We start from the raw sequence: 27,954 nt of genomic DNA on the forward strand, positions 1-27,954 counted from the left end.
AAAGTGACATTCTCACTGCATTATGAGAATGGAACTGTTAGCGCATTCGTGGGCAAATCACCATTAGTGGGAGCCCCGACGAAAAAGGAGCCTCATATGAAGGAGTCCCGAGTCCACATCACATTTTTTTAATCAAAAATAAATTGTTTGAAGATAAAATTGCAGAAAATTTTTCTTTTTGAAATTGCATATGCTAATTATTTCCCTCACTCAAAAAAAAAAAGAAAAAAAGATGCTTTGCAGAAAGTGAGAAAGGCTACTACTGCATGTAGTTGATTGTTGCAGTTGTGCTGAATACATTCTGTATGTTGTACTTCTGTACGCAGTTGTTTCATCTGCTCAGACCCAGACGCGTGCCAACTGGGGGGGGGGGGGAGGCAGCCTCATAAATAAATACTAAATGAAATTTAAAGTGAGCGGGTGAAAGGTGTGCTTCGCCATTTCTTTTTGACAATTTTTTTTTCCATTTCATACTATTTTTCAAATTATATTCCCCTAAAATTTAAAAATAAAGGCTTAATTAATTGGGATTATTTAATATTAAAGTGGGGAAGCTAATATTTAAACATTCGCCAAGACAAATTCTAGAAAAAGTGATAGTTGTAGAGAAAAAATAAAGCTATAGCTTTTTTTTTTTAGAATATATTCTTTCTCAAATTTGAAGCTATACATTAAATTGGAAACTTTATTTTTTTTCCTCAAATTAAATTGAAGGGGAGCAATGTGCTTCTTGATATTTAGGAAAGTAAAAGTTGAAAAAATATTTTTATTTTCAATTTTAACTCTATTTTGAGGTAGAAAACTTTATTTTCTTCTGAAATTGAATGGGGGGGGGGAAACATAGTGCTTCGCCTCTTCTGAAATTTTGACGTGCACGAAATTTAAGACAAGAGAAATTGGTAATAATTTTTTTAAAATCTATTTTACAAGTAGAAGACTTTATTTCCTCAAATTAAAGAGAGAGGGCAAAAATGTGATGTGTACCTTCTGAAATTAAGACACTGGTGAAAATAAATTCAAGTAAAATTGGCAATTTTAGAAAGAAAAAAAACTTTTTCTACTTTAAAGCTATTTTCGAAAATATAGCTTAATTTTCCTTTTAAATTTAAGTGAGTGAGTGAAAAATGTGCTTCACATCTTCTGAAATTTCGGCTTTCGCGAAAATAAAATCATGTAAAAAGCAATTTTAGAAAAAAAAATCATTATTTTTTAATTTTAAAGCTATTTTCCAAATAGAAAACTTTTTTTGTCCTCTAAAATAAAAGTGAGGGGGCGAAAAATCTGCTTCGTATCGCTGAAATTTAAACATTCACAGATTAAAATGAAATAAAATTGGTAATTTTAGAAGAAAAAAAAATTGTTGTTTTTTCAATTTTTTGATGATATTATCTAAATAAAAAACTTTATTTTACTCTAAAATTAATTAAAATGAGTGGCAGAAAATCTGCTTTACATCTTCAGAAATTTACGAAAATAAAATCAAGTAAAATTGTCAATTTCGGGAAGAAAAAAAAACAACCTGTTTTTTCAACTTCAAAGCTATTTTTTTCAAACAGAAAACTTTATTTTTCTCGTAAAATAAAATGAAGGGCGAAAAATCCTGCTTCGCATCTTTTGAAATTTACACAACATTGTATTTCAACATAGTAAGTAACATTTGTAATTTTAAGGAAAAAAAGTACTTTTTTTCAATTTTGGAGACATTTTCCAAATATAAAGTTTTATTTTCCTCTTAAATTAAAGTGAGGGGGGAAAAATGTTCTCCCCCTTCTTTCTATCCAACTTTTTTTGCTGTTTTCCGAAAAGAAATTTTTTTTCCTTGACACAAATACTTTTTTTTTTCTTTCAAAACCGTCGTTGAACAGCTGATCCAATTTTGGGTTTACGACTACTAATGTTCAATTCCGCAGCCTTGTAATTTTAAACCAATCCAGAAGATAAGGAAACTCCTGGATCAATATACCCAGAGGTACTGATTTGTTATTGGAACATTGAGGAATTTGTGACTCGACAGATTTAACGTGCACCAGGCACAATTTACTACACGGGAAGTCTTCGGGCGGCGGGGATCAAATCCATAAGCTCTTGGACATGGGCCCAGTGCCCTACCAACTAGGCAACCCCGGCCTTTATGTTTTGTTTAATTTTTTGTTCTTTTCTACAAATGATCACCTAAAATGTATTTAAAAAAAACAACCTTTTTTAAAAAACCAAAATATACCAAAAAAAGCACAGCATTAAAAAAAATTAAACAAGTGTTTAGAAAACTAAAATAATTGCCGCTCTTTTACTCTTCCCTGGAGGGAACAATAAAATGCATCCTTCACAGACAAATACATATATTTTAAAGTATAACCTTTGACTTTCAACACTTTTCTTTATACCACCCTAAGAGACAACACACAATTATCCGACTCAGCAAAAAAAAAAAAAAAAAAAACATTTTACACTTTGGGAAAATGTCCTATTGCTTTATTAGATTGCTTTTATCACTTTTATGGCCCTGGGCTCTATTATCCTTTTATAAAATGCCATTTATTCGCAGAACAATCTATTCATAAATTGTTTTAAATGAGCAACTATCTGAATGTTCCAGGAAAACAGGTGCAAGCTTCTAAGAGATCTAAGGGGATGACATTCGCTTTGATTATTTTGTTAAGAGACTTTTTCTGAGACCAACGTTCTAATAATCACACTCAGTTGAATTTCAATTCTTTTATCTCATTTAATTGCATCATTTAAATAAACTATTTTTTATTCAAATATAAATTTTTCGTTAACTTTTGCTTTGTTCAATATTTGAAATAAAAAATTTATATTAAATTTAAACTAATAAAAATTATTTGCAACTGTCATTTAACATAATCTTGCCATCAATAATTCCCATTCTTAATGAAATTTTTCGTCGGATAACAAAAAAAAAAAAAAAAAAAACACCGTAAAATAGATTCATTTCTAAGGTAAGGAGTTAAGCAAATGTTTGTATTAAATAATTTAAAATTCTGTATTGATGTGCAGTTAGAATTGTTTCAACATTAATTTTAAAAAAATCACATTTAATACAAAATCGCATTTAATTTAATAAAAAGCTATAAACATTGCTTCATTGAGAATAACTGAAAAAATGTCATCGTTTAAAGTATTTTAGTTCAAATAAATCACGGTTTTTCAGCCAATAAAAAATAAAGTTCCTTGAAAAAAAAAAAAAAAACTTATTTCGTTGTTTCCATTATTCTTTCTAATTATACGAGAGACTTTCTTATATCGATTCTTTAAGATCAGCATTACTATCCTTATTTTACTGAAATTAAACTAATTTAAATCCTTTGCATTCATTGACAAAAAATGGTATATGTTGTAATTTTATAAACTTAAAAAAGAAAAAAAAAAGCAAAAGAAAAACTGTTAATTAAAAAAGCAGGAAAATAATATGATTGGGTTGAGAATGCAATTAATCTTCATTTAAATTTACTATTTTATTATTATCTTATTGGATAACGATATTATATAGAGCGCAGCTGAAACACCAAATCTGACACATATTTATTCCCTCTTATTGGAAATAAACCATATAAAATATCATTAATACACCAACAATAATTTATATAAAAAAAGGTAATTTTTATTCTAATACAAAAAATTAAACTCAACTTTTATACTTTAAACAATTAATATAGCAAAAAATATTTTTAATATAAAAGTTTCAATAAAAAATTCTGTAAAATTTTATTATTAGTAATAAAAGCTGCTTTAATTAAAAAAAGCAACACATTTTCAAGAATGGGGCAATTTGTTTCCGTAACAATTGAGGAAGGGAGTAGTGTCAAGTGCAATTTATGTAGTTTTTTTTCTAATCAAAATCTTATAAGATAATCAAAGTAATTATTTGTGCAAATTTAACTCTTCGAGAACTTTTCATATACATTATTTTTCTGAATTTAAGGTATACATTTTTGAAAATTATAATACTGAAACTTTAAATACTGCTGATGGAGGATAAGAATTTATCCGACCATTAGATCAGAATTATAATTTATCATTTTTACAAAATGTTTAATTAAATAACTTTTATTTTCCGTTTTAAACAAGGCAATTTCGATTTAAAACCAGAAAAATTAAACCAGAACAAGAAGAGAAAAACATTTGATTTAAGATTGCTTTAATTTTATTTAACTTTCAACTTTTTTTCTTCAGTTGTGAGATTTATATATTTTTAATCATGAAGATGATATTTACTGTAACCAATGTTAAAAGATATTCATTGAAATGTTTTGTTCAAAGTTATTTCTGTCTGATCAGAAATATCAATAAGTAAAATATTCAAGAATGAATTCTTTTCAAAATATAACTATATTTTTTAAGGCCCTGCACATATTGGAGTGCGGCAATTTTATTTTTTTAAGCGATGTATCTAAAGAAAAAATTTCTGGATACTTCTTCGATTGTGACTTTTTAAAATGTGAGCATATGTGCCCATAAAAAAAATCTATAATTTTCCCAACGAGAGTTAAAATTTTTAGAGAGTTAAAATTTAATAAATAATTTTCATTTCTCATGGTTTGTCTCGAAAAGACTTTAAATTACGATATAGAACTGGAACCGATACAAACAATATAATAACCGGATTCAAGAGGTTTTCTAAAATTGGTATTTTATAATTAGCATTATATTTAGAGAATAGGGGGGTGGGGAGTAGTAGAAAACATGAATAGCTTTTTTTAGTCAAACTTCCATCGAGACATGTCGTAGACTATACATAAAACTGACTTTCTAAGAATACACATAACTTTTTTCAAATGGATTTCTACACCCATAATACAGTTATACATGAGGGTAAGCCGTAATCTGAGAAATATGGTCCTAACAGTTTGGTCAGGAGAGAGGTTAAAAGTTTGGACCCTTAAATGTTAATTTTATTTTTTGTGTATTTTGCCATAGCTCGAGAGTTTTTTTAAAAAAGGAATTGAAACTTTTTTGCACATAGTTATAAAATTCGTTTATCCAAATATAATTCCAAGTAAAAAATAACCTATAGTAAATATTTATACAGTTTTTTGCATCATTTTAAAGTATCTAATTCCAAATGGAATGATACAAATTTTGTGCGAAATCATTTTAATATTTCCTGAGAAATCGAGTTTGAAATGTATAACTTTTTTTAAAATTTGATTTCTCAGGATTAACCGATTTTTCGCTCAAATTTTGTATTTTGCCATGTGTTAAACTTACAATATTCTGTAATCTCATTCATATGTGAACAGGTAACTTGTTTTAATAAATATGTTTGATAACATGATACATAAATAACTAAAATGACGGTTAGATATGGAGTAAAGAAAGTTTAAAATAAGAAAGGGCCCCAAGAGGCAAAGTTACGGCACTGGCACTTAGGAATGCCCTGAGGGCAAATTCTCACAGTTACACGTGAGGGGATGCTTTTCTTTTTTAAATATTTTATAGTGTTAGATCTATAATTTCAAATTAAGGAACATTTTCGATTCAGTAATGAGACATTTTTTTAATATTTGTGGTAGGACATAATTTTTAAATTCTTTTTTGCTGGGGGACTAATTTACAAATACATAAAATAACAACTAAGAGCAGCTCATTTAATACCAGTGGCTTAATTTGAAAAGAACATATAATTTTTTGGTGGTTGATTAGATTTAAAAATCTTTTTAGGTGGGTGATACTTTTTGGATTTTCTTTTGATGGGATTCTTCTTAGCTAAGTTAAAATTTTAAGCTCAAAATTCACAGGATAAGAGTATTATTTTTGATCATTTTATTACCTCTTTAATATAATAAAAAATATACTGGAGTTTTCAAAGAAATCTAAGTTTTTACACAACAAATCCTTTTTTTTTATTACAGTTGTATTGTTAACAAGTCTCCTTTCAAAGAAGGTACTTATGCATACATTGCGGGTGAAACTGTTCAATTCTGGTAAAAGAATTAAACTCTTTAGTATCAGTTTTTAAGGAATTGGAAAGTAATACCAACATTGAACGTAAACAATCTGGGCAGAAGAAAATGATTTTCCCAAACATATTGAAGAGGGAGGAAAAAAAAGAGACTCATGGATTTTGAAATATTTCACAGCACCCATTTATATACCAACCTTTTGTTTCCTGTATTTTTTATTTTGAATTTTGTGAATAACAATAGAAATTGTTCTGTCGAGAGGTACTAAATAAATATAAACTTTTAAAATATAGTCTCCGTCATGTTTGAGAATAGGTGTTCTCACAGATAAATGGAAAAAAGTGCAAGAAAAACAGTCCTGAAAAAATAAAAGCAACAGAAAAAAACATTGCAGCCAGAAATTGAACACAAATTAAACACTATCTTAAAATTAATAATTATACAAGGTGAAGCTTGTGGAAAGAACGTTTTCAAATTTTATACTTTTTAATACTTATATTTTTTATTCTTACATAAGCTTTAAAATTTTTTTAATACGAATAAATACACTAATTGTGAGAAGAAAAATTAGATTTTTAAAACTCTTTTACATGGCACGGACCCTAGAAATCTTAACGTAGATCTTTTTGCTAATAAATGTTTATGAGGTGAAGTGCTATCAGCCTCAACATTTTAGTAAGTTTTAGCATAAAAATTAGTCAAGACTGTACTCCAGAGAAGACAGGGACATTGTTTAAAAGCTAATATCTGCTAAAGGCCCAATTAAAATTTTTTACAAAAAATCTAATATTATTTTTAATTTAATGTTTACAAATTTTTTGCAGAAAATTGCTTGGCAATTAAATTTAACTTATAAATAATAATGTAAGCTAATAAACATCAAGTTTACAGCAAAAACATGTATTAATTATTATAAATGTGAAGTTATAAATTTAACATGCTTATGAAAACTGCTATTTAGATAATCAAAAGGTAAATAACCTTTAAAAAAAGTTTTTCAAATAGCTTACAAAATATGAAAATTACTTTTTTTGTTGTAAGAGTTAACTAGAGTTAAACATGAATCCAGCCTGGAAGATTAAATTTAAATTTTTACCGAATATCAACAGTCAAGTAAGTTTTTAATGTTTATATATATCATCATATTAGTAATAATCAGTAAATAAAATGAATAAGTTGTCATTTTTTTCTTTTTTATTGCCGATTTTTGCCTTTTCAATTTTATTCTCTTCATGAGATTATTTTGTTTTTTACTCAATATCATTCTAAATATAGAAAAAGTTAAAATAACACTAGTCTATGAAGGACTAACTCTTCAATAAATAAATATAACTCTTTAAAAATGTCAAAATTTGGCTCTTTATTGTAAACAATAATGGGTAAATCTTTCTGAAGAACCAATATAGAAGATTTCTGCTAATTTGAGTAAGTCAAGAACGGTACAAACACTGATTAATCAGACTTAATCATTGTAATATGTATAATACCCTAAAAAAGAACTAATATTTAAGAGGACAATAAACTCTAATACCAAGAAACCCTATAGACAGAATTGCAATCACATGCATTTAAAATTTTTGTTTAATCAGCAAGTTCTTCTCCATTTACTGAAAGCCATTCTTCAAAGCAAAATACTATCCATAGACCATTAAATAGAATCTACTACGGTAAATTTTGAATTTAGTTCTTGTTTAAAATTTTTCTTCAGTCTTTCACATTTTTAATATATAAGCATAAGTATATGCACAGAATGCATACACATATTCATATTTAGCTGATGTTTTTTGTCACGCTGCCACGCAATGGAAGGACGTGCTAACATGAACATGATATACATTTTCATTTCTTTAGTGATGATATTAATTAAAAGTTAAAGAAGTTTTCCTGAATATACTTTACAATAGCTTAATTAGTTTTATTTAACCCTTTGTTTTAAATAAACAAAGACAAAAAAGTAGTTCAAAACAGAAAAAACCTGGTTCAAACAAAAATAATCAATAAATAGAATAGGAATACACAAGTTGGCAACCTTTGTGCTAAAATATAAACTAAGGCAAACAACCTTAAAGAGTACACAAATATTTATAAAATACAGACAGCTGTTTCGACCTTCATATGTGCAACAGAAAGAAATGAGAGAAAAACAAGGTAAATAACCTGTTTTTCTCCCATTTCTTTCTGTTGCACTGATGAAGGTTGCCCTTTGAATATCCGAAACGGCTGTCTGTATTTTATAAATATTTTTGTGCTCTTTAACGTTGTTTTCCTTAGTTTGTAAATAGAACAGATTTTTCATTTTTCCCAACCTTGATTTAGATCTAATGATTCAATGTTAAACAATCTTATTGATACCCATTTTTATAGGATTAAAAAACTTAATGGTTAAAACTAGTTTAATTCCAGATTTTTTATTACACTTGCTAAACTATAACTAGGTATTTTCTTATTTTAATGAATTTTGCATAAATGTGCAAAGTATTCATCAGTTGTTAAAAAAAATATTTTTTTTTTTAAAAAAAGAATAACTAATTTGTGCAGTAGATGGAAGAGAGATGTTTCTAAAACATTAATCAAGAATAATTTTTTCCCTTTTTTTTGCTGATACCTTTTTTGTACTTAGTATTACTATATTTAACAGGATAAGTAATATTTATAAATTATATCTTATCTTCCTAAAACAAGGTCTGAGAGGTATTGGGAACCCATACATGATGTCTGGTAATAATTAAATTTTTTTTATGTAATACTGCAAGTAGTATCAAAAGTTGTTTTTAGTAGTATCAAAAACTTCCCTTTAAGCAAATATTCATAAAATAAATTGGGACTGCAAATATTTATATGGATTTCACATTAATTAACCACATATTATGTCATAACGTTAGATCAAATACTTAAAATGAAAACTAAAAAGCGTGAAAGTAAATTATTCAAAATAAAATCAAATAAACATCACACAATAAGTTAATTAAACAACTTTAATCAACAGAAAGTACATAATTTTTTTTAAAGTTATTCGTTATCTTAAAAAAAGTAATGGGAAATAGAATTACAAATTTTAAAAAAGCATTAAAAAATTAACTTTCACAATTCAAAAAGAATTAATTTAAATATTGAAACAATAAGAAAGCATGCTTCTTTTAAGGCACAGCATATTATAAATTTGTTAAAAAAAATTTCATACTTATATTACTTTTACATATATATAATTGATCTCCCAGTTGAGTCAGAGTTTATCACCAAAGAAAGTGTAAAAAGTGCTACAAATAAATACAAAAAATGGACAAAGTAAATTATTGTAATGAATTGTGAATAAGTTTTACAGGATAGTTAAAGAGAATGTAGACCTATCAAACGTTCTTGCTCACAATTATAACAGCTGATGGCACTAAACCTAAAGAAAACATAAAAAGTATAGTTAAGTAAACTATAAAAAAATATTATTTGCAATTTCAATTAATAATTTCAAGAATTTCCTTTAAGTTATTATTTTTTTTTTAAAACTTTGAATAAACATTAGGAGACATATCAAATAAGTTTTTAAAAACTACAGTTAAAACTTAGATAACTCAAGGTAGTATACTAAATCAAAAATACAGGGTATTATTAAAAGCATGCTTGTGAATGTAAAAGGACAGGCTTTAGTTTCAAATTTATATTTTACTTTTGAAACAATGAAGTGAAATTTTATTTAATTTGTTATAATACAAATAAAATACAAATTAGAATGAGTATGAACTAATAATAGGAATTGAAAAACTAAATTAATTTAATTTAAAGAATTATTATTTGAAAAAACTTTATTTGAACTGGAGTGGATGAATAAAAAATATTATATTAACAATATATTAACAATTAACAATATTATATTAACAATAAAATATTATATAATATTATATTAAATATTATTAATTATATTATATTAAAAAATATTATACTATTGAAAATTTGAACAAGATATATAGATAGGGAGAGTATGAACTAATAGTAGGAATTGAAAAAAATGAAAGAGATTCAATTATATGCAAAAAATGTTAGTTTTTTTTGTTTCTTAGGGTCTCAGAAGGTTATTGTTTAAGTATTATTAATACTTAGTATTACTAGTGCAAGTACTTAGTATTACTAATACAAGTACTTAGTATTACTATTACAAGTACTTAGGTAATACTAAGTGCATTCTGAAGCTGTTATATTTTTTAGCAAAAAATTTGTTAAATAGACAAGATCTGATTTGTGGTCGATGAAAATTTCAACACACCAGGAGTAATAGAAAAAACATTCAATGTAACAGTTGATGTTTCAACTGGGATTGTAAAATTACATTAATATATCAAAAAATCAAGTTATATGTATTTGGGTTTAAAATTTTGCTTCTAAATTATTTATAGATTTTTCAAAAATGAAAAAGCACATATTCATTTTTTAAATAAAAAAATATCTAAATTAAAAATTTGTTTACAAAAAATTTTAATATAAAGTTTTCTTCAAATGGTTTTTAACAGGAATGCATAAGATTAAATGCTAAATTGTTTAATATTTTCAAATAAAATGCTTCAAGGCTATTTTTAAATTTTTTACACATTTGAAAAACAGAAAAGCAAACATATTATTTAAAATAAAAAAATTATCTAAGTTAATTATTTTGCATAAAAATAATTGAATCAGTATTTCTCACAGTTTTCAACCATGTCACACATTTATTTGAGTCTCCTAAACTTTGAAACTGGCTAATTAAATCAATAAGATAATTCAAAATTGAGTAAACTCACCTAATTCACTCAAAGGACAGTTCATATCACTAGAAGTGAAAACTTTTTTAGGAAAATTAGTCATGAGTGTAAATGGGCCATCACCATCTGTTCTGTTCATCTCAACATATAATCTGACAGCAGCTAATTCTTCATTTGGTTTAAAAGTTTGGGTCAAACATTGTCCGTTAGTTAGTCGAATCTGTAAAAATGAATATATCATTAGTTATAAATACAAAATTTTTGTTTTTATAAAAAGATAAACTTAAAATAAAATGAATTCTATAAAAGTTACAGATAATTATAAAAAAAAGTATACAAGGTTAAATGGATTTGACAGCAGCATATAATCTTAAAGATTGGAAAAAGAGTAAGAAATTTTGCCGGTCCAACATACACAAATACCAAATGTACAACAAATTATTACTCAAATAAATGGGCAGACCTTGCAACATAAAATATCAACCATAATACATGCATAAACCATATAATGCTAATTAATATTAATATATGTTTAACATGATTAATTATTATTATGGTAAAAAATTATTTTTAAGTCTTTTGAAACACAAAAAAAAATTTTTTTTTTGGGAGCACTTAAATCAATAAAAATTTCTCTTTATAGTTGTGCCAAACTGGAATTTATTGCAATATCAGGTAAAACAAGAATTTACAATTTATGGCATGAGAAGTGTTTTAATTAAATACCCAAAAATTTGCAAATATAGAGTAAAATATTTTTTTTGATCCCTTAAAAAACAAATAGCTCTAATTTAAAAATATATTTAGCTTTAACTGATCGCCCAGTTCCTTTGTTACCTTAGAGTTCGGTGCATGCCTGAACTTGATAGTAACTGTAAAATGAAAGCATAAATTAATGATTTAGTTTCACCTTTTTCTGAGGAAAAAGGGAAAGTGTGAAACATATGTTAATGTAATGAGTACCTACTGTTTCATATTCGAGTTGGGGATGAGGCTCCTGCCCAAAATGGATTGTTACCAAACCATTTCACTTTCAGGCATTAAATTTATTAAATTCGACTGTTTACGGTAATCTGAAATGTCCAAGCTTAACCTTAAAGCTCAACATAAGGGTTCCCTACGTTTTTACGAACAGAAATTTGAGTCGTTGCGTTGATGTTTGTGATTTGCTACTCAAAAGTCAAGAAAAAGTATCCATTTTTGAAGAGTCTCATCCCTGGGGATGAAAAATGGGTTGTCTACAATATTTGTTTAGGTCTTTACAAAATATTTTTGATGATAAAACTTTTACATCAAATAAAGAGGGCAAAAATTACGAGGACAACTTTTTTCTGCCAGCACAGAACCAAAACTTTTATGAGTGTGGAATCATCTACTGCATAAAAGATGGTAAAAGGAACTGGATTTTATAATTCATTAACAGTTTTAATCACAATAAAAAAATCGTTGTTCTTTTTCATAAAAGAATTAAAAAAAAAAAACTTTTTGAACAGCCCATTAGGTATGTAGGAAGTTGTGAGAAAGTATCGCAACATTTGATGAATTAAAGGAATTTATAAAATGTTCATGATAAAATTAACACATAGAAAGAGAATATTTAATAACCTGTAGTTTGCATTCTTCATATGAGATACTAGGAGCAACAGGAACAGGAGCAGGTGCAGAAGGAGCACTTGGAGTGGATGTATTAGGGTTAGGCATTCCAAACTTCTCTCTCCTTGCCTGCTTGTCTCTTTCGATTTGTTCTAATACTTTTTGTCTAAAAAAATATTATTTTAAAAAGAGTATATCCAATAAATCTGTACCAAAATTCTTGGATGCCACTGACTTTGAAAATATTTTTATTCTTGTTAACCTTTAGAATCCATCATCTTATTCAAGTCATTTGCAATCAAATGACAAAGTGACCCCCCCCCCAAAAAAAAGGAAATGTTTTGCATTTACAATGTTATCTATCCATAATTATTTGCAATGTTATACATATTATTTGCAACTTTATCAATACTAATTATTTGCAATGTTATTAATACTATAATTATTTTCAATGTTCAACACTCATCACCATGGTGCATGATTCACATATTTTGGAAGATTCTATTGTACACAAGAAACTTTAAATGGAAAGACCTAGTCTTGCTTTTGAAAATACAATAGTCTGGTCAAGACAGCAGGCTAAATGTTCGGTTTTCTAGATTTTCCTCAATGGATCTCAAAAAATAAAACCAGAATCAATTCTTGTTGAGTTCAGTACCAGAGAGATAATGAAGTGCGCTGTAATTTTTAAAATGAAACTCATATTATTGCCAACCTATTAAACAATCCAGTTCACATTAGTTTCCCCATGTATTAATTTTTTATTTTATAAAAATTCTTTTGTGGATGTTTCAAATTACATAATAAAACTTTTAAAAATAATAACATTCAATTCATATAAGGATATTATCTTTTTATATAAAGGGATAATGGCACAAATATTTATTAGAAGGTTTAAAGTTCATTTTTCTATGAGAATGCTTTTGTTAAAATAATTTTACAACTAAAGAGATCATTTGAACATCTGTTCTTTTAAAATAGCATATTCTGGTTTATTTTGAAAGTATATTTTTGTAAAAAGATTTAAGACATCTTCAAAATATATTAAATTTATTAGAATTCGTATTTGATATTTGACCTTAAAACTTATATGCAATAAGATGCTTAAAATATCAATAATAATATATATATATATAACTGTTATACATTAATACAATATTTTAGGTTTTTGACTTGAGACTTTCATCCATGGTTAAAGTTGATAAAAACTAAAACGCACGTAAAAAACCGAATGAATATAAAAAGATTTATTCTTCAAAATATAAATCCTTAAAAAATAAAGATAGTGATATTAAACATTTTACTTTGCACTAGAGGTATATATTTCCCCCAGATCTATGAAATGATTCACTATTTTTAGAGTGTTTTTCAAGTTTCAGCTGTATAAAGGAGGTTAATATTTTTTCTCCAGGTATAAAATATTTAATACAATAATTAAAAAAAAAAAAAACATGCACAGGAAAACTTGAAGGATAGTAGGAGTTGTCTGTAGGAAACAGAAAAATTTTATCTCAGTGTTCTGTTACCAAATAGAAAAGCAGTCTAAATAGGTAGTGTACAATTGCTTCCTTTTGTAGTGTAGAAAAGTTACTGTTAATAATATTATGGAAAAAACGTTAATTTTAAACTTGATCAAAATCATAACAAACCACTTTCATCACTTGCATAGAGACTAGGATTTTTTTCTTACACATGAACAAACAGAACTCATAGGTTGATAGAACTAATTGAACCTTATTCCAGACAACAATGTTCGAAGTTAATATTTACATTGGGAATAAAACAGTCAAGAGGTCCTTCTAATCTTTCTTTAAACTTAAAACTAAACTTTGTAAAAATAGAAGATCAGAGTTCAATACACATTTTAAATTTTAATCTTAAAATTGTATTAGTTTAGCAACTAACAAAAGGAAATGAACAAGTTACAGCTAAATTACAATTTCAAAAATTTTGAAATAAAAAAAAGAACACGTACCTAGCGATTTTTGCTTCTAATTTCTCTTGTCTTTTTAATTCAGCTAAGCGTTTCATTTCATCTTCTTGAATCCTAAAATATAGTTTAATAGCATAATAAAAGTACACATAAAAATTTTAAAAAAAATACAGTATATAAATGATAAAATGTACAATTACTTTTGTCTAACATGAGTTATTTCTTGTCCTGTCTTCCTTCTAGTTTTTTCTTTCTCCAGAGCTTCTTTTTTCTCTTTCTCAGCTTTTTCTGCTCGCCGTTGCTTAATCAAAACTTCTAACCTATAATAAATAAATATAATTAAAGAATATATAAGAAACTTCTGAATAAACTATCCTTTAACTAATTCAGTCAAATATGCAACACTCTATAACCAGAGTAAAAAATATAAACACTATTTTTCCATACATATTTTATAATCCTATCTCAGGATGAATGAAGTATGTGCTTTGTCTCCTTGTTAACCATGCATTGGATTGGATTGTCTCAGAATTAAATTTTTTTCTCTAATTATAATTTTAAAAAAATTAAAATAAATTACACAGAAGCTTGTAGGTATAAAACTGAGCCTTTTTCAAAAAATTCCAAATGATCTTTCTAATATTCCATCCCTTCCTGCACCTGGAAATCAAAATTAAAGCATTCGAGCATCAGTTTGTTGTGGGCCAAGGGGTCACGAAAGGTAAAGGCTCCTCAATTTCATGACCAACGACATGATTGTGGCAATGTTTTCAGCATTTGACACATGCTGTCTTTACTTTCTAGACTAGCTAGTACTCATTGAACTGAAGATGGAAGGACTTCAAGGCACCCCTGAGAATCGAATCTCAGTTCTTCACTTAGACAAATCAGCGCCTTTCATTTGTAAATGCATTCAAATTTAATTTCTATACCTTGAATTCTGAGGTTCCCAACCTTTTCACATCTGTTCCCTATCTTCCTTTTTGTATTATCTTGTGCAAGTTAATACCTCTTCCCCTACTGGTTAAACCACTCTACATGTAAGTTTGAAAAAATCCTAATTTCATAAAATAAGATTTTTTCTTAAAATTAAAATCGGACGTTTTGTTATTTTTATTAGATGACGAGCAACTTTTTAAGAATAATGAGTTTTTCACACACAAATATTTAAACAATTTAAATTTAAAGTAATAAATATAAAGAATAAATTTAAAAAATGTTAAATGCAAGTAAAATATTTCAGTAAAATTTTTAAATATTCTCTGATAAATAATACTTAATTTTATCTGCATATAATAAAATTGCTTAAATATCACTTTATAAAATTACTATTTGGTAAAAAGAACCATTGATCAATTTACAAGAATAAATACATTTATATTATTTTAATATTTATCACAAGTTTAAGTCATACAAATTTATAACAAATTAGAATGAAATGAATAAAAATAAACAACTAAAAAAATATATTTTACACAAAAAAGAAATATTTCTTCTGGAAACAGTGTAAAAGATGCTTACAGATGCTCTTGTAATATTGATCAAAGAGTGATAAAAATTTCAAGAGAAAAACAATCTAATACTCCAGATAACACTGTCATACATTTAACATTTTTTAGAAAAATTAAAGTATATGATATTAAATTTCTGGTTTGTTCCTTTTCCAATTTATTTCTAATTCTTTAGTCTAGTAAACCGGTATAGAAAATAAACCTTTCACAGCAAGAGAAGGGAACAACTGCTTTACTGACTTTTCTTCCATTGCTTCATTAAATTTATGACTTCAAAAGTGTCTTCCACTATTCTATGGATGATGTTTGAGATACTTAATTTTCATATTCACATAAATTAAAAAATCAAGGTAATATGAAAGGAGCATAAAAAAAGGTAGAAAATAGATGTCCTATCATTTTATCGTGTAGGGAAAAAGTTATGAAGTTTTTTATTATTATTTTGTGGCGAGCAGTTCTGGTAATAGTATGATAACAAATGTAAAAAACAGTTTTAATGTTACTGAAATAGAATACATGGAAGAGGTTGAAAGTAGCTTCACTGACCCCCATAAAACTAATTTATAGAGGAGGGGCAGGGTAGTAATATAATTATGTAAATTTATAGGCACAGTTTTTGTTTTATATCAATGATAAATACATTTAGGTTACATTAAAGTTTACATAAAAATAATGACTAGTGACATACTTGGAAAAGAATGTTTTTTTAAAATTTAAATCAGTGATTTAAAAAAAAAATCCAAGCTATTTAAAAAAAGATTAAAACTGTGATTTAAATTCACAAACTCTGGTTTGTCTCATTATTTTTTTACCGTCATTTGTCTTTAGACACTGAGAAATTTTCTTGTTACAGAACTAAAACTATAGTATGCCCATTTCTGTACCTTTGTTTAATTCAATTCTACTTTATATCATTGAGTTTTCATGCGACCAATTTCAATAACAATATATATTCCATTAGATAATCCGTTAAACATCCTATTTTAAATCTTCAATCAAGTTTTAAAAACTTAACCATGCTGTTTAAGTGCCTTAATTAGAATCTTATTTTAGACTTAATTATTGACATATTTATAAAAACTTACAAGCCGGATTTTGGCAAAGAAATTTCTGGATGAATGCTAGAAAAAAGAATAGGGGGATTATAAAATCAAACGATTTAAATATGAGAAAGGTGAAAGGTTATTTTATACTTTTAAGAATGGATACTTTAAGCATTTAACAGCAACAATTCTAAAGTAAAATATGAAATAAATCTAAACTGAAATACTTTTTTTTTATTTGAAGATGGCAACTCAAAATATTATTAATGCATATATATAAAACTTTGCATGCAGATCTGTAACCTACGTACTATCATTAAGAAAATAAATTATATGATTATCTGACATCCTTGTAATCACAGGTATGTAGGAAAATCAAAATTGGGTCACCATTTCAAGTTGATTTTCAAATGGATAATCATTAAACTTTAAGTAAAATTACTCATAACAAGCATAAGAGTAGCAACTTTATTCAAGTATTTAGATTTTGTAACTCAAAACTATAACGTTTAAGAAAATATAATTTATTTTAAAATAAAAGTCTTTTTAGTCAGAAGTACATTTGTTTTAAGTGACTAAACACAAATGCAAAAAAATAAATAATAATAAATTCTCACCTCACTAAAATATTTGGACCATATTTTCTGGATTACTGCTACATTTGCTTATTTTAAGGAATAATAATTAATTTTAGAATTTTAAAATATGGAATGCTTTATTGCAATTTTTATTTGTGTAATTACATTAAAAATTAACTATACCTTATAATAATTCTCTGATAAAAGCCAAAAATTTATAAGTGCAATTTTTATTAAGTTAGTGAGAGTTTACACAAAGCAATTTTTAAGATATATTCTAAATATGCCTCAAAGATTGAATTTTATTCTCCAGACACCAGAACATAAGTTCATTTAGTTCATTGCAATTAATCCTAATTTTATTTTCTGAAGTATTTTTAAAATTTGAACTTTGAGTTTTGACAATACACAAAATGAGATTATGAGGTTATTTGTCTCGGGTCACTTCAAAAAGTGTTCCAAACATAACTAGAAATATTAAAAATAATTTTTTTAAACAAAAGTAATTCAAAAAACACGAAGTGAAAATTACTTTTTAACTTGTTCACGCTTTTCTTCTTCAGATAAAGGTTTAATTTCTTCAGCAGACTGAGAAAATTTTTGATGACCAGTTTTAACAGCATGAAACTCAATTTCTGAATCTGTGCGAAATTTTTTGTTGCACCTAAAATAAAAATAAAATTTTAAAAAAATGTTTAACTGTTACAAGGAAAAATTACTTTATTAATTTTACATATAATTATTAATTTTTTTGTGGAAAAAGGTGCTCAATAACATTGCTCCTCTGTAACAATAAGAATTATAAATTCTGGTACAAAATATACCGTTGTTATTCATAATCATAATTTTAACAAAAATGACTATCTAGATTAGGACTTTATAATTTATGTGGTTATCAGATTTTTTGTTTTAATAAAAATGAGTACAAAATATCAAACATTTTACATAATATTATTTTAGACATTTTTAATTTTCAATTTTTTTTCAAATTGACATGCTAAAATAAAAGTTATAGGTTTTTTTTAAAGAAAAAAATAGTGAAACATTTAATTGAAGAGAAATCAGTAATTTACAACTGACAAAGAAATGTTTAACTTATTTTTTGTGGAAATAAATTTCAAAGAATGCATACGAAAATGATAGCAATACATAAGTCAAAAATTTAAATTAAACTTGAGTGCAATCAAATATGCAAAGCAGAAAATTGTTCTTTTTAATATCATTGTGTTTAAACAGAACACTTAACATTTGCTTAACTCCTCACCTACTCAACTAAAATTAAATTGCTCCAACGCCTTGATTGTGACTTTTCACTAAATATCATTGATTTTAGTGTTAATCGAACATCTATACTAAACTGTTAAGTATATAATTATAATAAAACTGTTAAATGTGTAATTATCCTGCTGTTAACTTCTTCTCCAAAAATTTGAAGAAAAAAAAATTGTAATTTCTTGGCTGAATTATAAAATTATCTAATTTAAATATACCAGTTGATTTGTGTATAACTGCAGTCATGACAGTATTTTAAATGTGAAATATCTTATTATCTTTCTTACATTGGAAAAATAGGTAATCTCAAATTAAAAAAAAAAAAAAATATGTATAAGGCAGGATCCTCTTAGCACAGGGTCAAAATTGTGATGCCATGTTTTCAGATCATCTTTAGGAACATTTCTCTAACCATAGTCAAAAGTCTATTATGCAGCTATAGTAAGATGTAAATAAAGTACCACTACTAGTACTGATTACATAATTTTGATTTTCAAAAATTTATTCAAACATGATGACCAGACTGTCTTTGACTTTTTGAAAACTACATTTTTAATTTAGACATTTTGAAATTAGATTAAGAAGAAAATTGTTTAATTTTTTTTTCAGGACTAGAATGAAAAACATAAGGTCTTATTACATTAAAAAATTATGTGGCTTATGATTTTTGTTTTAAGTCAGACAAAAAAAAAAGGAAAAAAAAAAGTTTTTTTTTTCTACATGAAAATTTCGTAAATTTTTAGATTAACTCATTAATTTTTAATTTTTTCAGTTTTGTGTTCTTAATTTGTTTACATTGTAAACTAGTTAAAATTTTGATTGACAATGGAACAGTGATAAATTTTGCTGGCACCAGTTAAGAAACAATTTTTTTTGTTTTGTATTCACACCAGGTTCTGAATTCAAATTGAAACTTGGACACCATAGATAGCTAGAATATTGATTGACCATATATATTTTACAGTCTGGAAGCAATTATACATAATTCAGGAATGAACCTTAATTAATTATAATTGGAGAAATTACATATAATTACATTGAAACTTCCATTCCCATCAGACATGGAGTTCTAACATACAGCTAGTTAGAAATTGGTAAAAATTTCTGTTGCAAGATTCTACTCAAAAAAGACAGAAAAGTGATCATAAAAACATAGTAATATTTTTCTTTACTTTTAGAGAAATTTTTTTTTTATATTACAACTTTATCACGAATATTAAAATCCCTCTCTCCCTCAAAATCCAAAAATGAAGAGTATTTTACTAGCTTTTTCAGAATAAATATATTTTGTGTTATTAGGTTTGCCCGAGTAGTATGCAATAAAATTGTAAGTTTTATTTTAAAATGTTAAGAGATATCTGAAGACCACGATTTTATTTTTAGTAGTATGTTTTGGTTCTGAAAAGCAATTCTGAGAAAAACGTTATGGATTTTATGATACGGATAACAATATTTTCAGTTTCCTTTCAAGAAATTTCCTTAAGATAAAACAAAAACAATTCTAAAATTTCATTAACAAAGAAGATGCATCAAAAGACATACTCATCACATTTGATCGATTTTGGTTGAGGAACTGATTCTTCATTTAATTCAATTGTTTCTTCAGCAGCATCCGTTTCAGTTTCAGGTGCTTTCTCACCTAAAATATTTCACACAAGAAAAAATAAATTTTAATACAATTACAGATGAAGAAAAACCTTTCATATAGATTTCTGTTTATATAAAAAAATTAGAGAAAAGAGCTTTTCTTCCATGGGGATTGTTTTTTGTAAAAAAAAAAAAAAAAAACTTTAATCTATACATATTTCCCAACTCTTTCGGTTTTCCTGGAAGATTTTACATACATATTTAGCGTGGTGCAAAATTCATAGAATCATATTTACTTCTTCATTAAATAAAAATGGTTTAAAATGATTTTGATGGCTGTTATATTTGAATAATTTAAACATATGTATAATTGGTTTGCTAGCTCTCTAATAGAGTTTCTAATTGATGGTTAAATTTTAACGAAACACCAACATTTAATCTAAATTTCATTAGCTTTATCTTACCACTAGGAAAACATCATTTTGAAAAGCGTAAAAGTTGGCAAGTATGTAGTATATATATAAAATAAAAATTGTTCAGACACATTCAGAATATGCTGAAATATTATACAGGCTTTCATAGAAATTTGTAAAAATTTTTTTGTCACAAACAAAGCTTGATTTTTCGCTAAAGAAATATAATTTAACAAAATTAAAATTTATATGATATTTAACTACACATATCATAAATACATAAAAAGTATATGAATAAAACAAAAATAAATAATAGTTTTAAAACCCATATTAGTAGATAATGTTAGTTTAAATAGTTAGAAGGTAATGCTAGTTAGAACCAAATCTAAAGTTACATTCTATTCGAAATGATTATATGCTAAGTCACTGTCAAATAATGTAAATATATGTACCAGATTAAAATAAATGAGTTTGCTTACGTTACAAATTTAGCATTATAACTTTAAGATTTAATAATATCGCAGGAATCTTAAAAAATACAAACATTTACAAATTCAAGTTTGAGCATCCATTCCGTAAAAAAATATTTAAAAAATATGTGTATAATCAGGGATTGATAAAAGTCACATTTACAACCATCTTTAGGCATCTTTGCCAATAACCCACAGGCAAAATGGCTACATTCCTAACAATAAATAAACAAAAAAAAAATGTTTTAAATTATACACATACTTTAATAAATAAAAGTAACAATAAATGAAACATTTATTTTGTCAAAAAATGCAATTTTAAAATTTTGAGTTGAAAGTGATAAATTAGTTTTCTTTTCAGTAAGTTCTATGCCTGGTGTCACTTTTCTAGTTTTTCATTTATAAGTTTTTTCAATGTCATCAAGCCATTTAGTTGGTTTTCTTCCTTTAGTTTTTTTAATGCCAGAATCTTAGCCCTGGGTGATTATGACACAAAGTTAAAAACATTAATTAAAAACATCATTAATTATTGCTATTTTTTTTAAAATTTCATTACCTTCTTTGAAGGCGTAATTGTTAGTAGCTGCTATAATTTACCTTTGAAGGTGAAAATTAAATGAATTTAATTTCATCTTTATTGAAGGTGAGGCTTTTTCAAAGAAAATTCAAGAGCTGAAAAAGCCTCAGTTATTGCTTTTCAGACCTATAAATGATATCTATGCCAGCCACTTAGGCCAACATTAGTTTTGAATTTTTCCACAATCTGTTTTTTTCAATGCCCTTTTCTAATGCTAAATTTAATAGTAGCAAGGGATTCTCATTGATATAAGCTTCTTTCTATTATAAAAAGTTCAGAAAGATATTAAATTTTAAACCTACACTACACTTAGTAAATGTAGTTTTAATTAAATTAATAAAGCAATTTTGGATACAATAAATCAGAGCAGGGATCCCCAACTTTTATGCACTTAAGAGTACTTTTAGAACGCAGCATAAATAATTAATTTTTTTCAATGCAAGCTTATAATTGGAATTTATACTTTTAGATAAATTTTTATGGCACATCCTCAGCACAATTAATTTTTCCAGTGTTAACAAAACTGGGATTAAAAGAGACAGGTTTTATGAAATACAAGAAACATTTTACATAGTTTAGGTATACCAGGGATAGTCATAAAGATAAGTGTAAAGTTCTTAAAAGGCTTTAGATAGTTATCAAGCAAGAATCCTAAAAATTAAACTTTTCATGAAAATATTTTACCGAACATTAAAGTTCAAAATTCAAGAGACTGAAACCACATATTATATTTCGTGAAACACATATGTAAATTAATTTGATGTTAACAAATTTGTCTATAATATTTTAAGTAACCAACAGAAAAAATAAAATATTTTTAATGTTAAATAATTTTATTTGCATTGCATCCTACATACATTATAATAATTGTTTTAATTCAGAGGTCACTCCTTTCATTACTCAAAATGAAAATTAGTAAATAGCAATTAACGGATATATATCTAAAAATGTATTTTTAAAGAGATTCTGTAACTCTCTAAATACTTTTGAGAACCTTATTGCACTCATTTCAGAGTTCAAATTGATATTTTTGCAAAATGGTTGCAGTTTTGATTTGGCTAAGTTTGGTGTGGAGTGGGCCTTGGGCACTTTCTTACAGCAAGAGAAAGTGCATTTGCATTGACAAAAAAACTCAAATACATGCATTTGAAAATATGAGAATTAAATTTCATGTTTGATTAATAAAAATGGTTTATTATAATTATCCTCAAGTAATTAGAATATTTAAAACTCTGCTCTGGGCTCCTTGAGTAAAAAAAAAGATTATTATTGATTAAAATGTTCTGTATGATAAAATTTTTTTCTTCAAATATTTGAGAAATTTCCGAAAATAATAACTTGTGATCAAGCATAAATAATTGCAATTACTTTCAGCGACAGCACCACTTTCTTCTGTCTCCATTTCTTCTGCATGAATTATCAACCTAAAATATATTGAACAGCATAATGTAAATACTAGTAAAAGATATTTCTACACATTTAAGATAAGAGAACAAAATATTTTCAAAATTATAAACATTCAACAGAAACTGTGCCTATTATGGGAAATTAACGGTTGAAAAATATTTTGTATATGTCTAAAATTATAGACAAATACTTATGTTGTAAAAAAGGAAATCTTTATGTTCTAGATCCTAAATTTTTCCTTACTAATATATTTACCCTTAGCAAAAAATAGATGCATTTCCTGACACAGAGCTAATTGCAGCATGCTTTGAATTACAGCAGGTGGCTTTTTTTAAACAGTTACAAAAGTTTATCCAGTAATAATCTTGAAGAAAAAAATGGAAAAATTCCATTCTTCTTGTTATATAAATATATATATATATAAATATATATATATATATAAATATATATATATATATAAATATATATATAAATATATATATATATATATATATATATATATATATATATATATATATATATATATATATATATATATATATATATATATATATATATATATATAAATATATATATATATAAATATATATATATATAAATATATATATATATAAACATATATATGTGTGTGTAACATAAAAAGCTTCAACTAATCTTTTTACTTTATTCCTTTACCGAAATCTTCTTCTTATTTTAATGTTCAAAACTAAACGCTTTCTCACACTTTAATGATCACATCCTAGCTTTTAATCTTATTGCTGATAATCAATTCCTGTATTAGGATAAGAAAATGACCAAACACAAATTGACAAGTATCCAAATATGCTCAAAATAGAAGTGAAAATATTAGAATTGCCTAGTACCCGATTGTCACTAATAAAACTACCAATTAAAATGTAAACGCAAAAAGTACTTCAAAAAATACCTATATCCTGACAATACCTATAATAGTACCTATATCCTGAAAATCACATAAAAATGAAATTTTCTCAATGAATCTTGAATTTCTTTTAATTCGATTACAGTGATTTCCATCAGATATGTTGTATAACTAATTAGAATTATACTAAGTTCAGATATTGTAAGCAACAAGAGAAATTATGCAATGAACATGTGATATTATGTGATGAAATTCTATAGTTTCTGTCATTAAAGCAGACTAAATGGTAGCTAGATGCATATAATCATCAAAATAATAGTTTGTGACAATAACAAATTTGGTCATTATAATCACCTGCACTCTGCTGGTGGTCATGGGCATGTTAAATCCAGCCCAAATTTCGCTTAAAACCTCTGTTAGTATAAAAACAAATTAAACAGAATTAAATTATTCAAATAACTTATCTTCGACCGCGATATTTTTTTTCTCAGTAAAAAATAAGTGAGACAGTAGAGTTTTTTTTAATTAAAAAATAAACAACTTAAAAGAAATATATTTAGTTACAAGACACTCGGAATTTAAAAAAAAAAAACATCAAATGTTGCTTCAGGTTTACCTATATATTACTACTCTAGTGTAAGAAGTTATCAAAAACTAATCCTAACCTATTTTTATTTCTTTTAATCAAAGTCTATAAAACTTTAATATTTTTGATCCTCTCTCCCATTCATTTGTTCATTTACTCCTCCCCAAGGGTAAAACGACTCTTGATTTGAATTTTTATTTTTAAAATAGTTAAATTTATAATAAATTTGCATTTTGACTTAAAGATTTCTATGGGGAAAAATTAATCATAAAAATTTGTTAAGATTTTTTTTTGAAATTTGGCTAACACTTTTATTTGATTTTTAGCAAATTTACTGGCTAGTAGTTTGAAGTTCTTAGCGCAGGCCCAGTAAATGGTTAGTTGAATTTGCATAAAATTAAATTACAAGAATAAAAATACAGTGAAACTAAAAAGATATTTAATACGTTTTATTTTATGAATAAAATTTTACATATTAATTAAAATTACAAATTTGACATAGTGCATTAAAAATAACCTATTTTGAAGTACCATTATCAATAAATACACAATTTAATATACATAAAAACAATTCTTAAAATTTTGCTTTCTCACACATCAGAAAACATATGAATTAAATACATTGTGTTTAAATGAAAAGTCAAAAAATTCAAAGCAAATATAACAATACTTTATTATTATGCTAAATTTAATTTTAGACATTTCATATTAATATGCGATTGTCAAAAACGCAACAGATCTGAAGATTGCTCGCCCTTGCTACTTACTGTCCATGGCTTTAGCCTCACTTCAAATGCATAGTAAATGAATTGGTTAAATGAAATAAAAAAAAATCTCATTTGATCATGACCCCACATACGGATATATCAAAGAAAAACCAATTATTATCCATACAGTAGGGGAGAAAAAAAATAATTGATTTACTTTTAGTAACTAATTGGGAAAAAATGTTGCCTCTTTTGCAGCTGAATGCAAAGTAGTTGCCTTCGCTAATATTGTGGCGAAATTAGTCGCTTTAATACCCTTATCTTAAAAATAGTAATTTTAGCTGCATTATTAAATGCCAATGCAGCCACGTAAGTATTATATTTCCAAAATTTCTGAAAATCAAGAATTGAATATTATTCTTTAATGCTTAAATCTTCTATTGCAGTTTTGTTTTTTCACAGAATTAAAATACAGTAGGGAACGGATTATCCGGAACGATCGGGACCATCACTATTCCGGATAACTGATTTTTCCGGTTTTCTGAATCGCTACAAAAAGCCGTTTTTTTTTATTGTTAAACCCAACTAAAAAAAAATAATATTTGGAAATAATCTTAAAAAGAAGAAAAAACGAAGTAATACACTAATGATTATTTCCAAAATGATAGTAAGGTAAACATCTTTCCAAAAAGAAAGAAAAATCCTAAAATCTTATGAGGAAAAAAAAAAAAAATTTTTTTTTTATAGAAATGGCGGGAAAATTTATCGAATTTTGTTCCGGTTTTTTGGTTTTCTGATTTCCAGATAACGGGTTCTGTATGTATTAATAAAAGAATAATTAACTAGAGAAATATATCCTCTGGAAACTATGAACAGGATTTTTCAAATAGTCAGCATAGGTTCCATGCCTCTATTCTAAACAATAAGTGCTGTTTTACTAAGGAACTCTACTATCCTTATATCAGCACACAGTTATTATATCAAAGAAAGAAAAAAAATTATTACCATTCCATCGCAGCTTCAACTCCTTTATTACCAGTCGCACTTAATGCTTTCTCTCTGAAATCATTAAACGTCACACAATTAACATCAAACATATTATGTTATTATATACTAGATTTCTATAAAGAAATAAAAAAATATATAAACTTTCTTATAGAACACAAAACTGTTTTAAGGATAGAAATTCTGGACTGTAGTTAAAAATTTTCTTTTATAGATTATGGTGTAGAAAGTTATACTGAATTCTGTCATGCAATAATTCTTAGTGGGCACAACTTATCAACAATTTGTCGTGGGCACAATCCCTCGCATGCACAATTTCTTGCGGTTTTGAAGAAATACATTTAAATACAGTAATTATAGCAATGAAAAGGGTGTTTCTTTGAAAGAATCAACACCAAGAGCTTTTTATTTTGACAAAAAGCTTTGTTATGTCTTTATAAATGATACCTTAAAACTTCCCTACTCTCTGCTGTACCCTTCTCTCTTTTTTGAGGGAAATTAAATAGATATGAGGGGGAGAATTGAATGAAACCAATTACAGGATGATCGGACTAATAGCTTATAAGTTATATGGATTTTATGTATAAAAAAGTATGAATTGGTATTCGTACCAATTTATGCATCTGACATTGACTTTCGCATTTGATTATCTAATTAAATGAGGCATTCTTTCTTACAAAGTTTTTAATACTAAATTGAATCCTTAGAAATACTCAGTTGTTATAATGTTAAGTCTAGTGGAGCATAGCTTGCCTTTAAGGAGCAAATCCTGGATTTACGGAGATATATTTTAGTGATTCACGAAATTTCTTAATTCTATCTATCCAGCTCAGCTAATCCCTTTTTTTTTAAAAAATATTTCTTTTCTGATGTTTTTTGAGTCAAAGAATTCCTTCGTGATATCAACGATATATTTCAGGCCGAAGAACAATAACACATCATAGAAACAGTTCAAAGTAAATTAACTAACTTTTGAACAGTAAAAAAATAAATAAAGTATTATAATTACATTTATTTATTAAATATACATGAACGCGTCCGATTTTAAGACGAATTCACTTCTTATGAGAACTCGGTTTTAAAGAGGGAGTAATGTGCCCCATCTCGATCGTTATAAGAGTTTAATTGATACAATACTTAGTTAATAAAAAAACATGAGAACCAGAGAACCAACGAGTAAGAGAACTAAAGCAATACAGAAGATACAGCAAATTAAGTAAGACTTTTCAGAAGTTTAAGAATTTAATTAACATCATGCTTAATTAACAAAAGGATTAATGAAAAACAAAAATAATTAATTCCAAAACAACATCAAAAGGATAAGGAACATTACTAACGCTTTAGCTGCAGAAAAACCCATTTCCATTAACAGATTTAGATCTGTTGTATCAGACATGGTGGGGATGTAAATTTACTGGCTCGTCCAAATACTTAAGAATACGTGTTTCAGAATTTATAACATAAATCAAAGCTTGTGAAACGAAACTGTAGATACGAGAGAAATGTCAAGGAAAAGCAGGAAAATCTAAACATCAATACTCATCAATATATCAATGATACAGCCGGTTGCTCAGAAGTATTGCCAAACATTTTAAACTAATATTTTTTAAAAGGGATTGAGATGTTTTGGCAGCCTGCAATAGAACACCACCTTCACTGCATGGATGGTGTTTTCTACTGCTGCAAGCTCTATACCGCCTACACTTCCGGGTTACTGTTTCCGGTGCATTTTAAAGCCATT

General features: G+C 26.3%; 1 protein-coding gene across 2 annotated transcripts; it reads right to left on the minus strand.

Moving 5' to 3' along the window:
- Positions 1-8,881: 8,881 nt before the first annotated feature.
- Positions 8,882-27,938, minus strand: LOC107440028 (UBX domain-containing protein 1). Of its 2 annotated transcripts, XM_043043631.3 has the most exons (11): positions 27,551-27,854; positions 26,214-26,267; positions 22,997-23,052; positions 20,124-20,220; positions 17,842-17,973; positions 16,774-16,809; positions 14,378-14,497; positions 14,220-14,291; positions 12,257-12,410; positions 10,691-10,871; positions 8,882-9,315 (listed from the first exon to the last, which is right to left on the minus strand). In XM_043043631.3, exons 1-11 carry the CDS (start codon positions 27,607-27,609, stop codon positions 9,272-9,274), a joined length of 1,005 nt encoding a protein of 334 aa, XP_042899565.2. In that variant the 5' UTR covers positions 27,610-27,854; the 3' UTR covers positions 8,882-9,271. The 2 variants fall into 2 exon arrangements, with proteins under 2 accessions (XP_042899565.2, XP_042899566.2); XM_043043632.3 differs by lacking the exon at positions 16,774-16,809 and having other exon boundaries at positions 27,551-27,938.
- Between the last annotated feature and the right edge of the window lie 16 nt (positions 27,939-27,954).

The sequence above is a fragment of the Parasteatoda tepidariorum genome, chromosome 7, assembly GCF_982258835.1.
Source record: "Parasteatoda tepidariorum strain Cologne lab strain chromosome 7, Ptep-v5.0, whole genome shotgun sequence".
NCBI lineage: Eukaryota > Metazoa > Arthropoda > Arachnida > Araneae > Theridiidae > Parasteatoda > Parasteatoda tepidariorum.